Source organism: Microcaecilia unicolor, chromosome 5 (genome assembly GCF_901765095.1).
Source record: "Microcaecilia unicolor chromosome 5, aMicUni1.1, whole genome shotgun sequence".
In the NCBI taxonomy this organism is placed as follows: domain Eukaryota; kingdom Metazoa; phylum Chordata; class Amphibia; order Gymnophiona; family Siphonopidae; genus Microcaecilia; species Microcaecilia unicolor.
The window spans coordinates 176,942,435-176,955,934 of record NC_044035.1 but is presented as its reverse complement, the minus strand read 5'-3'; the positions used below and the strand labels follow the sequence as shown (position 1 = coordinate 176,955,934).

General features: G+C 39.9%; 1 protein-coding gene across 2 annotated transcripts in view; it reads right to left on the bottom strand.

Annotated features, from left to right (window-relative positions):
* COG4 (component of oligomeric golgi complex 4) overlaps window positions 1-13,500 on the bottom strand; it is a 144,862-nt gene that overhangs the window by 116,268 nt on the left and 15,094 nt on the right. Inside the window, exons 2-4 of one of the 2 annotated variants that reach the window (XM_030203608.1) lie at window positions 13,031-13,113; window positions 6,262-6,376; window positions 4,415-4,589 (exon numbers count right to left, since the gene is read on the bottom strand). In XM_030203608.1, coding sequence (XP_030059468.1) covers window positions 4,415-4,589; window positions 6,262-6,376; window positions 13,031-13,113 — 373 coding nt within the window. The remainder of the gene's footprint in view (window positions 1-4,414; window positions 4,590-6,261; window positions 6,377-13,030; window positions 13,114-13,500) is intronic. The other variant, XM_030203609.1, reaches the window with a different exon arrangement.

Genomic DNA, 13,500 nt, shown 5'->3' with positions numbered 1-13,500 from the left:
AGAGGGAGTTAAGAATCAAACTTCTAGCCTGGGGAGGCGAAGATTGCATATGTGCTTCACAAGTGAATAAAAAGATTTTCTTCTTCTTCAAAGAAAGTTTAGCATGTTTCTGCATCAACAACATTATTCTAGGAAATCTGTTCTGCCAACTTCAAAAGGTGGGCAGGTCACTGAGTATCCAAACACTCAAAATGATTTTTTCCTCCCTATCAATCCAGCCTTATGGCATAATTGGTTACATAAGTACATAAGTACATAAGTAATGCCATACTGGGAAAAGACCAAGGGTCCATCGAGCCCAGCATCCTGTCCACGACAGCGGCCAATCCAGGCCAAGGGTACCTGGCAAGCTTCCCAAACGTACAAACATTCTATACATGTTATTCCTGGAATTTTGGATTTTTCCAAGTCCGTTTAGTAGCGGTTTATGGACTTGTCCTTTAGGAAACCGTCCAACCCCTTTTTAAACTCTGCTAAGCTAACCGCCTTCACCACTTTCTCCGGCAACGAATTCCAGAGTTTAATTACACGTTGGGTGAAGAAAAATTTTCTCCGATTTGTTTTAAATTTACTACACTGTAGTTTCATCGCATGCCCCCTAGTCCTAGTATTTTTGGAAAGCGTGAACAGAAGCTTCACATCCACCTGTTCCACTCCACTCATTATTTTATATACCTCTATCATGGTTGTCAATGCCCTGCAGTATAAGTGAGTCAAACTTCACCCTTATAATCCCCACAGCGTTATATTAATAAGCCATCAGTGGGTGATAATTGGAGACATTGTCCAATCAGTATTTCCAAATAAATTTATCACTGCCCACCAAAACTGCTTTATCTGAGGTCAAGTTCAAAAAAATGGTAGAATGAACCTGACACTTTGCCACACTTTAAACATAAACGTGTGTCTACATGTCCCAATTTATACGCTTGTTCTTGTGTAAAATAAGCATGAAATAATAGCCGAAACTGACATTCTCTTAAATCTGCATTTGTTGACAAAGCAGGAATCCATTTGATTAACTGAGAAAAATCAAGCACCTCCTGCGGTAGCCACAAATTTAAGTACCAAGTCTGTAAATTTTTGAAATCTTTAGGTGAGGGAATTGGAGGGGGTAGGAGAGAATCCAAGATGGCTGACAGAGCAATAGTGAAGGCTGGCTGCACTGGTGCTAGTGTCTCTAAATTTTGTTTTTTCTGGAGCTGGGATTCTGAAAAGGAGCAGAAAGGTTCATGCAGTCTTACCCTTTGCTCCTCCATGGGGTCAGGTCTCTATTCTTCAATTTGATTTTCCATATTGGGACCAAAATGAAGGCATTACTGCCCCACTGGGACAGAGAGTGTTGGTGGGGCTTGGGATATGCGTTTTGCACAGCCCGCCTGCCTGCCTCCCCAATCACTAGCTACTAGTTCCCCAACCCCTGAGTGTGACCAAAGCAAGGGAGGTTTCTGTGGAGAGGAATGCAGGGTATCACCCCGAAGCATTTGACACCTTGAACAGGGGAGAGGCGAGCATCTCAAACCAGATGAGAGTTAGAGGAATAGGTCTGGTTGGGGAGTTTTGCTGTTGCAGGAAGCACTTGTGGAAACCAGACTAATTCCTGATGGATAATCGAGGGAGGCTGCACCAGTTGACAGCTATTAATACACTGACACAAACAGTGAGTAATCGGTTGAACCAAATGGAAAGATCTGCTGAGACTGTGTCTGAATGGGTGGTGAGAGTGGAGAATATGGTGGAGGAGAACTTGAGGAAGATCAATGTATTGGAGGGTAAGAACATAAGCGCTGCCATACTGGGACAGACCGAAGGTCTATTAAGCCCAGCATCCTGTTTCCAACAGTGGCCAATCCAGTTTACAAGTACCTGGCAAGATCCCAAAACAGTACAATACATTTTATGCTGGTTATCCTAGAAATCAGCAGTGGATTTTCCCCAAGTCCATCTTAATAATGGCTTATGGACTTTTTTTAAGAATTTATCCAAACCTTTTTAAAACCTTGCTAACTGCTTTTACCATATTCTTGGCAACGAATCCCAGAAATATTTTCTCCGATTTTTTAAAAATTTACTACTTTGTAGCTTCATTGCATGCCCCCTAGTCCCAGCGAGCAGCCCATCCTGTATCAACTCATTTCCAGTCCCAATTAATTATATGTTGTACTGTTTTATTATATTATGAATATAATTCTGTAACCTGTTCTGGGAGCTGTCAGGAGGACAGGCTAAATAATGGAAAGAATGAATGAATGAATAAATAAATAAATGGGTCTCTTGCAACATGGCAACATCCATCCCATTATGACTGAGGGCTTGAAGAGTTTTCTCTCTCTTAATGGGTGACGAAATACCCCCCACATTCTACAAAATGACCTTAATAGGATGAATATATATTTTTTTGCAAAAATAAATTTTTATTGAAAAAGGTTTTGTATTAAGTGGCCAATAAACAGCAAAATAAGAATACGCATTAAAGAAATACGTAGCACAGATCATCCTTATATAGGGGGGCAGGGCTATCCCAGCGAGCAGCCCACCCTATATCAACTCTCCTCCAGTCCCAATCATCGACATCCAAAGATTTCCCAAGTTGTTTGAAGCTTATGAATACCATAAACCCCACATAAAATTAAAACATATCATATGTACTGAGTTATTTCCCCCTCCCATCCACCCTCCCCTCCGCCCAGACCTATTTGTACTCCCAGTTTTTATAATGGATCCAGGTCACTATGAGACCTCCCTTGAAACCCCAGCCCCCCTGGAACAAAATAAGAAGTCCCCTTGCAAAACAAAATAAAAAACTAAGATTTCCAAGCCTCCCAACTAAAGTCCAGTATTAACCTTATAATCTAAACAGGCTCTAAGATACCACAAACAACTCCTCATGGGAATGAGAATACAGAAAAATAAATATCACTACAAACTTTGCAATTTACCAGCCCAATATGGCTCTATGCAATAAAAGAAGCAATTCTGGCCTAGTGCAAACCAGCATAGATCCCCCAACTCTAAAAGAGTATTATCCAGCAATACAAATGAAGCAAACTCATACAAAAGAGGCTTTCAGAGCTAAAGACTGTTCTTATATGGGCAATGCAATATCTACTACACTGTCCATCAGAAACATCCATATCAGTGTTCTCAGCAGAGAATGAAATAAAAACATAAAATAGCAAACTTCACCGAGTATATCTGTTAACAACAGAGGTAAAAATAAAATAAAAAAATTTAAATGTTTCAAGAAACACCACTAACCCCCTGTTGCTTCTTAACCTTTGGAACAATTGAATTAGCAGAATGTCTTTGTCACCGTTCTATGCTCCTTGTAATAAATTCCTTATACTTCTCCAAACCATTTTTCATTTCTCATCTGTTAAAGTTTCCATCTACTCTGATTTAATCACTTAGAGCCTCTTTTATCAAGCCAAGCAGCAATGCCGACGGAGCCCATTCAAAGTGAATGGGCTTGATGGATTACCGCACCGGGATCCACTAGCACAGTTTGATACAAGAGGCCCTTAGATATCTATATTGTTATATTCATTCCAGTTTCTGCACTTCAACCATTATTTCTATAGTGCTGGTATTCTTTCTGCCCACTTAGTGTTCAAGCTCATTCTGTAGACCTTCCAGGTTATGTATAGTCTATCATTTGTTAGCTCTTCTTTCTTATGTGCTTTAAATACAGTGTCAGCAGCACATTGAAGACTTCTTAGATTTAAGTTGTTAATAGATAGCTCTTCCATGGTCTCTGAAATTAGAAATCATCTACATAACATTAATACAAGTGGAGAGAGTATTGATCTATCTCTTGTGCACAAATAAAGAGATTTTTTTTCCTCCAGATGCTCTGCTTTTTGCTAATTTGTTTTACTTTCTCTTCATTGATCTCACTCATACAGTTAAGCTAAATAATAAAATAAATGATTATGACATGCCTTTCCAAAAAAACCCAAGGTGTTGCACAAAGCATAAATATTATATGATGTAAAAACACTAAGAATACCCTAAAAAGATAAGTTTAGAGAAAAAAGTCAACTAGTAACGCCATAATTAAGAAATTAATATCAATGTCCCAAAGAGCAGCTCTAGATAGTAATAATAACCATGAGCAGTTAGTTTTAGACAGTCCAAAAGTCAAAGGGTTTTAGATATCATTCATTACTTTTCTATTTTACTTCATCTATGCTTTCTTCCCTCTCAGGCTCTATTATAAATCCTTCAACTTTTCTTGCTTTTGCTAGAAACTGACATCAATTTTTTCATAAATTGGTCAGGCTATATAAGCTTATTTGTTATCATACTCTATGTTTCAGAACTTCCTTTCCTGATTCCTTTTCTCTTCTGTCAGCGTGCTTTGTTCCTTTTTTTCTCTGTTGCCTGATCTTGTGCCCATAAACATGCTCCATACCTTCTTTGCCCTGACGGCTCAGTTCAATGACAGATTTATCCAAGGACAGGTATCGATGAATGTGAGCTGCAGCCTGCTCATAGTCCTCATTTCTCAAGGAAGTCTGAACTCCATCCATGCAGAATTTCAAGTCTAAGATGTCATCAGCTCTCTGTATGGCCTGATACAGACGGTTCTGCCCAAAAGACCAGATAAGATATAAAGGCTTGATAAACTAAGTATGTAACTCAGCAGAGATAATACCTTTACATAGCTAAGAACGTTTAAAGATAAGATTTTGGACCTACTGAGGTTCATTTTCCAGGCGTGAAATTCAAAATCAAAGTAATGAAATGTAGTATTACTGTATTATAAAATGGCGACATCATCATAAATTCACAGCATCTCATTCAATATCAAAACTAACCCTATCAGTTTACATTCAAGGGCAACATCTCCGTTTATTTTATTTATTTATTTATTGAATTTGATGATATACCGTCCTATCTGGACTAACCAATCAGAACAGGAACATAAAATACAAATGTTATGTAAAGGATCTGTATCCCATCAAATCCCTAATCAATCAGGTTCAAAATGGGTAACAATATAGGTTAGTTTTGTGCAAACCATGACAGTAAGGATACATTGAGGCGCATTTTCAAAGCACTTACTTTGTAAGGCTAAGTGCTTTGAAAATGAGCCCGATTACCTGCTAACTTTCTTTGAGTCCCTCCAGACCAGTCCAGAAGCTTGAGCTTTGTCATCCTATCAGCAGATGGGGACTGAGAACTATGAATTCATCCCTTTAGAATACTGTGCAGCAGAGGATCCAATATGGCGTTGTGAGAGGACATACTGTCAGTAGCTCCTTACCTCATTGGTGGTTTTTAGGTCTAGCCATTTCCCAGAATAGGGAAATATAAAGAAAAGTCCGGTATGTTTCCTCAGCCCCTTAAGCCACCTTACTGCTGGTACAACTCACCCTTGAGCATTTTGGCATTACTACCAGTACTTCAGTGAAGTTATTTTCAGTCATGTTGGAGGGAGCATCCAACAGCAGTAGGGCTTCCCTTAGCCTCTGCAAGAGATTGGGACTGCCCCAGCCTGGAAGCGAGTTCTGCTGTGCAGTAAGGGCAGGCTAATTTGTTTTCAGTGGAATCAGCTGAGAGGTCAGATGGAGATCTGCAGCAAATTAAGACCCTCCCCCCGACCAAAGTAGGGGCGAGCTGGCTACAAGCATTTGTGTGCAGAAGCTGCAGAAACCGGTGACAATGGAGGCACTCTGGGAAATCATCCACGTGCTCAATGTCTGTGGGAGATACGACTTTAATTTCCCATACTAATGGGGTGCAGTCTCAAGTGCTTGATCAACATACAGCTAAAGTGGCTTCTTTGGGGATGTGGCTTGAAGACATTCAAGCCTTTAAGGGAGCAATGGTTAAAAATAGCTCCTTTATACACAGGAGACTGAAATACCTTGAGAAACAATCTAGAAGAAAAACTAAGATTTTGAATTTCCCAAATGAACTTAACCAAGTTCTTCGAATTATCTTTGCACTTGAACACACAGAAATCTAGAGGTCATGCATGTATTCTGGATTGATTTTGTGACTCTTAGGTGATTGACTCCTTTCCATGGGTATTCCATTGACTAGAGGAGTAACCTAATGGTTAGAGCAGTGGGCAAATCCCACTGCAGCTCCTTGTTATCTTGGGCAAGTCACTCAATCCTTCATTGCCTCAGGAACACACTCAGATTGTGAGCCCTCCAGGGACAGAAAAATACCCCACTGTGCCTGAATTTACAATGCTTTGATAAGCTTTTGAGACTGTAGGCGGTATATAAAATTTAAACAAATAACTACCTTGGCAAGGTCAAGCTGGCGAACCTTGCTGCTGACATTCTCTGCAAGGTTACATGTAAAGCTTATCATCCCAGATAACTGCTCAGCATCCCCTTCAATCAGCTGCAGGTTAGGACTAGAAGGAAACCATTTATGTTACATGAATCAAATTTCAGAAAGAGGAAGCACTAGCCTCTAGCACCCTACCAATTAACTATAGCAAACAAAGACACTAATCACCTGGAGGTCTTATTTTGTTTATGGACATTTCTTTCCCTGCTAACAAACAAAGCACTCAAGGCAAGTTACAAAATAACATACTTCAAAAGTAAAAACAAAAACAACAACAGTACAACAATGCCTTCATCACAACCTCTCCAGGAATCTGAGAGAAAGAAGGATCAGTCACATAACCTTTTAATAATGTACTTCTATACCTACAGGTAAAACCAAAAAGACTATTACATGTAAAATGATCTACAACTGTTTGCCCTGAGGAACAATGAACTTTAAGAGGGCACTTTTATAACTGAGCATGATTGAAAATGCTATTCTGCATGCTCAAACTGGCACGTATAAAACTGCCTGGGGTATACACATGTAAAGTAGGCACGTTGAAACATACAGCCTGCTTTTAATCAATATGGGAGCAATTCTTCAAGCGGGATCCTCCTTTTAGGCATCCTGATGCTGTGTGGTGAAAGCCTGTTCTACTGGATGCCCTGATCCTGTTATACAATACTAGCATAACTCAGTATCAGTATGAATTACATTTACATGGCCAAAGTTACACTGATCATAGACCTGGTAACTGCAGGCACATAGATGTGGCAAAGATGAATGTTAGCTTATAGTGTTCTATAAGTTGCATTTGTAAGTGGCAGCATTGCTCATGCCCCTCCCATGCTCCACTCATGCCTTACAGAAGTGTTTAGGTGCTCTGCTAGCACTTACGTGCATAAGTGTACAATTACTCAGAAAGAATGAGTGTTCTGTAAATTTACACACGCAAGGGATGTATAAATGCAGGCACCCAGTTATAGAAATGCCCTTCACAAGTGTAGGTGCTTCCAAGGGCAGAGGATGGGCAGAGTGGGAGAGAAAATTGGTACCGATAAGGGTATTTTACAGAATATGCAATGAATACGTATAAAGTTACTCGCTAACTTTGTTTGGGAGCTTTCGGGAAAGCAATTTTATGAAGACATATAGGTATATAAGTTTCCTTTATAAAACAGATGCAGCTTTTGTAGTACACTTGTTTTATTTCTAGGACAAAAAGGTCTGTTTTCCCAGATTTTTGCAGGGATGCATAAGAGGAGGAAAAAGTCTACTTCTTTATGCCTCTTGGAGGCATATTTTCAAAGCACTTTGGGAGGCTAAGTTCCATAGGTTTCTATGGAACTTTGGGAGGCTAAGTGCTTTGAAAATAAGCCTCTTGGTGTTCAAATTGTTATTACATTTCCTTGTAAATGTCTTGCAGTTTATAATAATTCCAAATAGGTATCTTTTACCAACCCCAATTACATTCATTTCAGGACAAAAAAATGAAATCCTGTTGGATGTCGGTGAGGGAGGTGGTGATGTAGTTAGGGTTCATATGTGTTAGTACTGCCGGTTAAATTATGGAGCATATATCATGCCTGCTTCCCGTTTTATAAGGTCTTAGTCATATCTTGTTTCCCACCATATTTCTGTTCTCTTGAGGCTTGATTAGTTGAGATTATTTATCCTTGTGCAGGCCTATTTTCCCCCTTTGCATGCATTTTTGTCATGCTTGTAGGGTAGGGGAAGGACAGTAGGGATGTTGGTGGGGGAGGTTTGAGGGTTTGGGGTAAGGGAAGGGGGGGAGGGGGAAGTGTGTGTATGTGTTTGTGTGTGGGCAGGCCTAAGAACCAAAGCTCAATCCTCAGAGAGGGACTGTAACTGGAAGGTGCCTAATGGGTAGGTCTACAGGATGGAAGTGAGTAGGAGGGAAAAAAGGGGAAAAATGAAAACATGAAACTACTTGTTGGGACAACAGAGCTATGTATGTAGACCCTACATGTTTGCTACAATCTTATTGGCTAATGTTAGCTCTGTTTGCTCTATAAAGAGAATTGGATATTAAAAAAATCCCAGATGCCACATGTGCCTTTATAAAATTATCAGAGGCAGATGTAACTGTGCATATGTATGTGTAGGTCAATAGGTCTCCAGTTCCGCCCATTATGCCATCTTGAGTCTGTTCTACAAGATCCCACAAAAGCATAGAATACTTTCTGGGCATGTATTAATGTTCCTGCCTGATTGGAACTTGCTTTCCTGTGACAGTTCACTGCATAGCTGAGATAGTATGTGGAAATAAGTAATGGCAGCTTCAACCACCAAGGCAGGAAGGAGGAACTGTATGGTTAGTTTACCCTACTGTCCAGAGAACCCCTGTTACACCTAAGTAGTCCTGCTTTCATTGTGGACAAGCTGGAAAAGGAAGACTGATGTAGATGATTCCTAAGCTGAGTGAGGGTCAAGAACTGATTTAAATTTGAGAGGTTATCCCTTGAAACCTTGCCATGGCAGGTTGAAGCAAGTTAGGAAACTTCTGTACAACAGGTTATCTTATGTCACCACTCAAGCTAAGAGACCAATCCAGGTAGTAGTGAGCTATAAAAGCATAGACCAAGGACCGGATGGCAGCTTTGCAGATGTCCGTCAGAGATGAAGTGTAGAAATTGGCTACGAAGCTGGTCATAGTGCATAACTGGTATGCTTGCTGACAGATATCCACATGTACTGCCATCTGCTAAGATGAGAAAGTTCTTTTTAACATCACAAGACAAGAAAAGCTGCAATGCCTTATGATGAATGGCTACATTAGAAGAACACATCTGCAGTCCAATATGTGTAAAATCTCCTCTAATTTGCTTGCACACGGCAGGGAGAAAAAAGATGTTGTGTATCTAGATTTTCAGAAAGCTTTTGATAAAGTTCCTCATGAAAGAATCCTGAGAAAATTAAATAGTCATGAGATAGGAGGCAATGTTCTGGTGTGGATTAGGAATTGGTTATTGGACAGAAAACAAAGGGAAGGGTTAAATGGTCACTTCTCTCAATGGAGGAGGTTAAATAGTGGAGTGCCAAAGGAATCTGTACTGGGACCGGTGCTATTTAACATATTTATAAATGATATGGAAATCGGAACGACGAGTGAGGTGATTAAATTTGCAGATAACACAAAACTATTCAAGATTGTTAAAACACAAGTGGACTGTGAAAAATTGCAAGAAGACTTTAGAAAATTGGAAGACTTGGCATCCAAATGGCAGATAAAATTAATGTGGATAAATGCAAAAGGAGAAATTAGATCTTACCTGCTAATTTGCTTTCCTTTAGTCCCTCCGGATCGGTCCAGGAACTGACTCGTGCGTTATGTACTCTTTCCTTCCAGCAGGTGGAGACTGAGAATTCTGAATCTCTAGAGCCAGTAAGAGCCCTGTGCAACTAGCCTTAGATTCAGTAAACAAGTACCAAAGCAGAAGAAGAAAAAAGAGCAAGAATAGCTACCCTTCCTCTGTGCCACTGGAAATGTTAGCAGTCAATCCATGCCAAGCAAGATAACGACACCTCCGTGTCGAACTGCTCAATGGAAATAAATTCCGTGTTATAATAAAAAAGATATATTTATTTATTTTTTAAGTGCAAACTACAGAATAGCTCCTATTATAAACTAAAATAAACACCAGATGCAACAACACCTATATACACCGCTCATTTATCTGGGAGAGATCTGGACCGGTCCAGAGGGACTAAAGGAAAGATCTAATTTCTCCTTCCTTAGCGGCCCTCCGGACCGGTCCAGGAACTGACTCGTGAGAAGCAACAAAGCAGCACAATTTAAGGGAGGGACCCCAGCAAGCCTGGCATGAGAACCCTTACCCCGAAACGGCTTCCTGGCGGCACTGCACATCCAATCAGTAATGCTTCGAGAATGAATGCAAAGAAGACCAAGTTGCTGCCTTACAAATATCCAATGGAGGAACCAAAAAACGTTCGGCCCAAATGGCCGCCTGCCCCCTAGTAGAAGGAGCCTTATCATACACTCACTCTCGCACACAGTCTGTAAAACGTACACACTCCAACGAAAACCTTGCTAGTGCCCGTTTCCTTTGTGTCTGAAACGGGCCTTTTTTCCTAGTGTTAAATAACACCGGTCCCAGTACAGATCCCTGTGGCAGTCCACTACAATTTGATTTGGCTATGGATTGTGATGCAGATCTAAAAAATTATTTTCTTAAATGTGGTATTTATTTTTTAGGACTTTGAGCTTCCATTTTTCTTGATGTTTCTAAAGCTATTCAAAATAGGCATAGCTTTCAGACCTTTAGCAGAGCAGACCTTCAGAGCAGAGCCCATTTCTTTTTCAGAGTTCCCTGTAAATGCCTTCTGAAATTTCAAGGAAATAGCTATCTTTTCAGGATGGCAGACAATCTGAAAAAAATTTCTTGCTGAAAAGACATTAACTCTGACGCTACATCAATATCTTGGTCTGATAGGGCTTCCAATATGAATATTTTCTGTTTAAATTTGGAATGATAATTTTCTTTTCTTGTATATGGGAAGTAATTTCTTCATTGTATAGATTGCAAAATATTTGAAACTATCAATAAAAAAGATTGATATTATATTTAACAATGTATTAGACACCTTAGGAAACAAACAAAATACTCAATTGTAGTTCACAAAGATCTTTTCCTTCTCTGTTCTTTTGCAAATAAAATTAATTTACATTTGGAATATTAATTGGTCAATTTTTTATGTACTATTGGCTGTTTTTAACTTCAAGTTCAATACAGGATGTGTGGGGGTCCTTCCCAGAGGACAGATGCAGAACCCTACTGCCAGCTCAGTTGTGTGGATACTGTGAGGTATATGCTGACAAGTGATGCAGGAAGTGGATGAGCATGGGTTTACCTCAGTGCGGTATACATTAGATTCAAATGAATGCACATGAGACCATTAAGTATGCCTCCCCAGTGCACAAAACAAAACATGACCTCTGACGTGCAGTTACATAGTACCATAGTAGATGATGGCAGACAAAGACCACAAAACTCATAGCATAAGGTATGATGCAATACTACATATGCATCCTTGTTCTTGGATTTGTCCTTGCCATTTTCAGGGCACAGATCGTAGATGCCTGCCCGACACTGGATTTGTTCTCCAACTACTGAAGTTGTCATCAAAGCCCCACTCCAGTCCATCCAAATCTGACAAGCCATGATCAAGACACAGACCATAAATGTCTGCCCAGTAATGGCTTTGCTTCTCAATTACTGGTGTTTTGCCATCTAATCACCATTAAGCTTGTTTGGTTCCATGCCTTCCATACAAGATTCCTTTGTGTTTATCCCTCACATTTTTGAATTCTGTTACTGTTTTCAACTCAACCACCTCCTGAAGAAGGGCACTCCAAGCATCTATCACCCTCTATGTGAAAAAGTACTTCCTGATAGTATTCCCGAGTCAGTCCCCCTGCAATCTAAATTCATGTCCTCCAGTTCTACCACCTTCCCATCTCTGGAAAAGGTTTGTTTGTATATTAATACCTTTCAAATATCACTCTAATTTTTTCACCAGGTCCAGGGCAAAAGTAGCCTGACCTAGCATCCATGCCCGTTTAGCTTTCTGCACCAACACCTTCTCCCTTGACATTATTTCCCCAATGCTTTAAAAAAAGAAAAAAGTTACCTGGTGTCTAGTGGCACCTTTCCCTGTGCTGACTTATTTGTGGCTAATGGGAACCCCCAACCCTACCCCTCACCCAGCACCCCCCAAGACCCTGTACTTCTAAATGAGGCAGGTGTAATGCCCACTCACTCCTACCTCAGGCGCCGTCATCGTCAAAATTGTGGCACCCTGCCCATGCGGTGCATTCTGCATCAATTTTAACATGGTAGTAATTTGCATGTTCATTGCATATAGCGTGCCAAGGTAAGTTTGGAGAGCTAACTGAGCTGTGGCTCTACTGCAAGGCTTTCAGCATCAGCCTCCAGCTTTGAGATATCAGCTCCAGACAGCCTCATCTCTTTTATGTACTTTGTAAACTGTCCTGCTGTGCTCATTGTCTAAGGGCAGTATATCAAATGGTTAACTAAACTAAACTAAATCTAAATACCCACATGCAAGAGCAGACAGGAAGCACTTCCTATTGCTGCTCCTACCTCCTCTTTCCCCTGAGAACCAACAGGTTGCTGAAACAGAAGGGATGCTCCTCCATGTGCAACAGCCAATGCAGCTGGGCACTTTGACTCAAGGGCTACATGCATACTTCAGGCTGACTACCTGAGGCTTACACAAGGAAACCTGTTGGCCTGCTCTAAGACTAAAAGATATGTACCTAAAGAAAAGGCTAAGAGAAAACAGAAGATAGCGGTAATTAAAAATATTTTTATTTCCTATGCAATTCTGGAATATATAATTGAAAAAAAATCCTAGAAGGCATATTGGTAGCTAAGCAGAAATGAGAAAGGCAAGGCAGGAAACATTTATGGTTCATTGTGTGATTTTGCAACATGCAAGCCAACAAAAAAAGTTAATGAAAAATATAACAAAAGTAGTTTGGTAATGAAGATACCTTCCTTAGGCTTGCAGATACTTTAAGGCAAGTTTGCAGTACTGTAGCATTATTCAGTCTAATAAAATATCAACTCTACTGAAGAATATTATTTTAATAGAATGAATTGCTGTTTCTCACAACAGCATAATACTCATTTTGCCAACATAGAAAACAGATGATTTTGCTTCTTACCCCATGCGCTGCAGGGCAGTCATCTTGTTTTCAATACTGCTTTGCTGGTTAACAAGCATTTCCAGCTGTGATTCCACCTCTTTCTGTGACAGAAAAACAATCTTTGTGATTGAATAATAAACTAAAGAAAGCATATATTGAAGAATCAGACTACAAGCAATTTTGAATAATAAACATCCCATCTTAAACACCCTTGCTTCTATGGGAAGACAATGTAATTTAATAAAATATGGAATATGGTGTAATTCTGTCTGATTTATTAAGGGAAAAAAAAATCAGGCGAGCAGCCACATTCTGAACAGTTTGAATTTTTCTCAGCAATCGTTTTGAAAGCCCAAGTATATAACAGTCTAATTTGCTAAGAATCAATGATTGTACCACCAATTTAAACAAATCTTCTGGTATCTCCGGATACTCCTTAACTTTCTCATTACATAAAAAGAACTCTGAACAAACGAATTAACTTGATG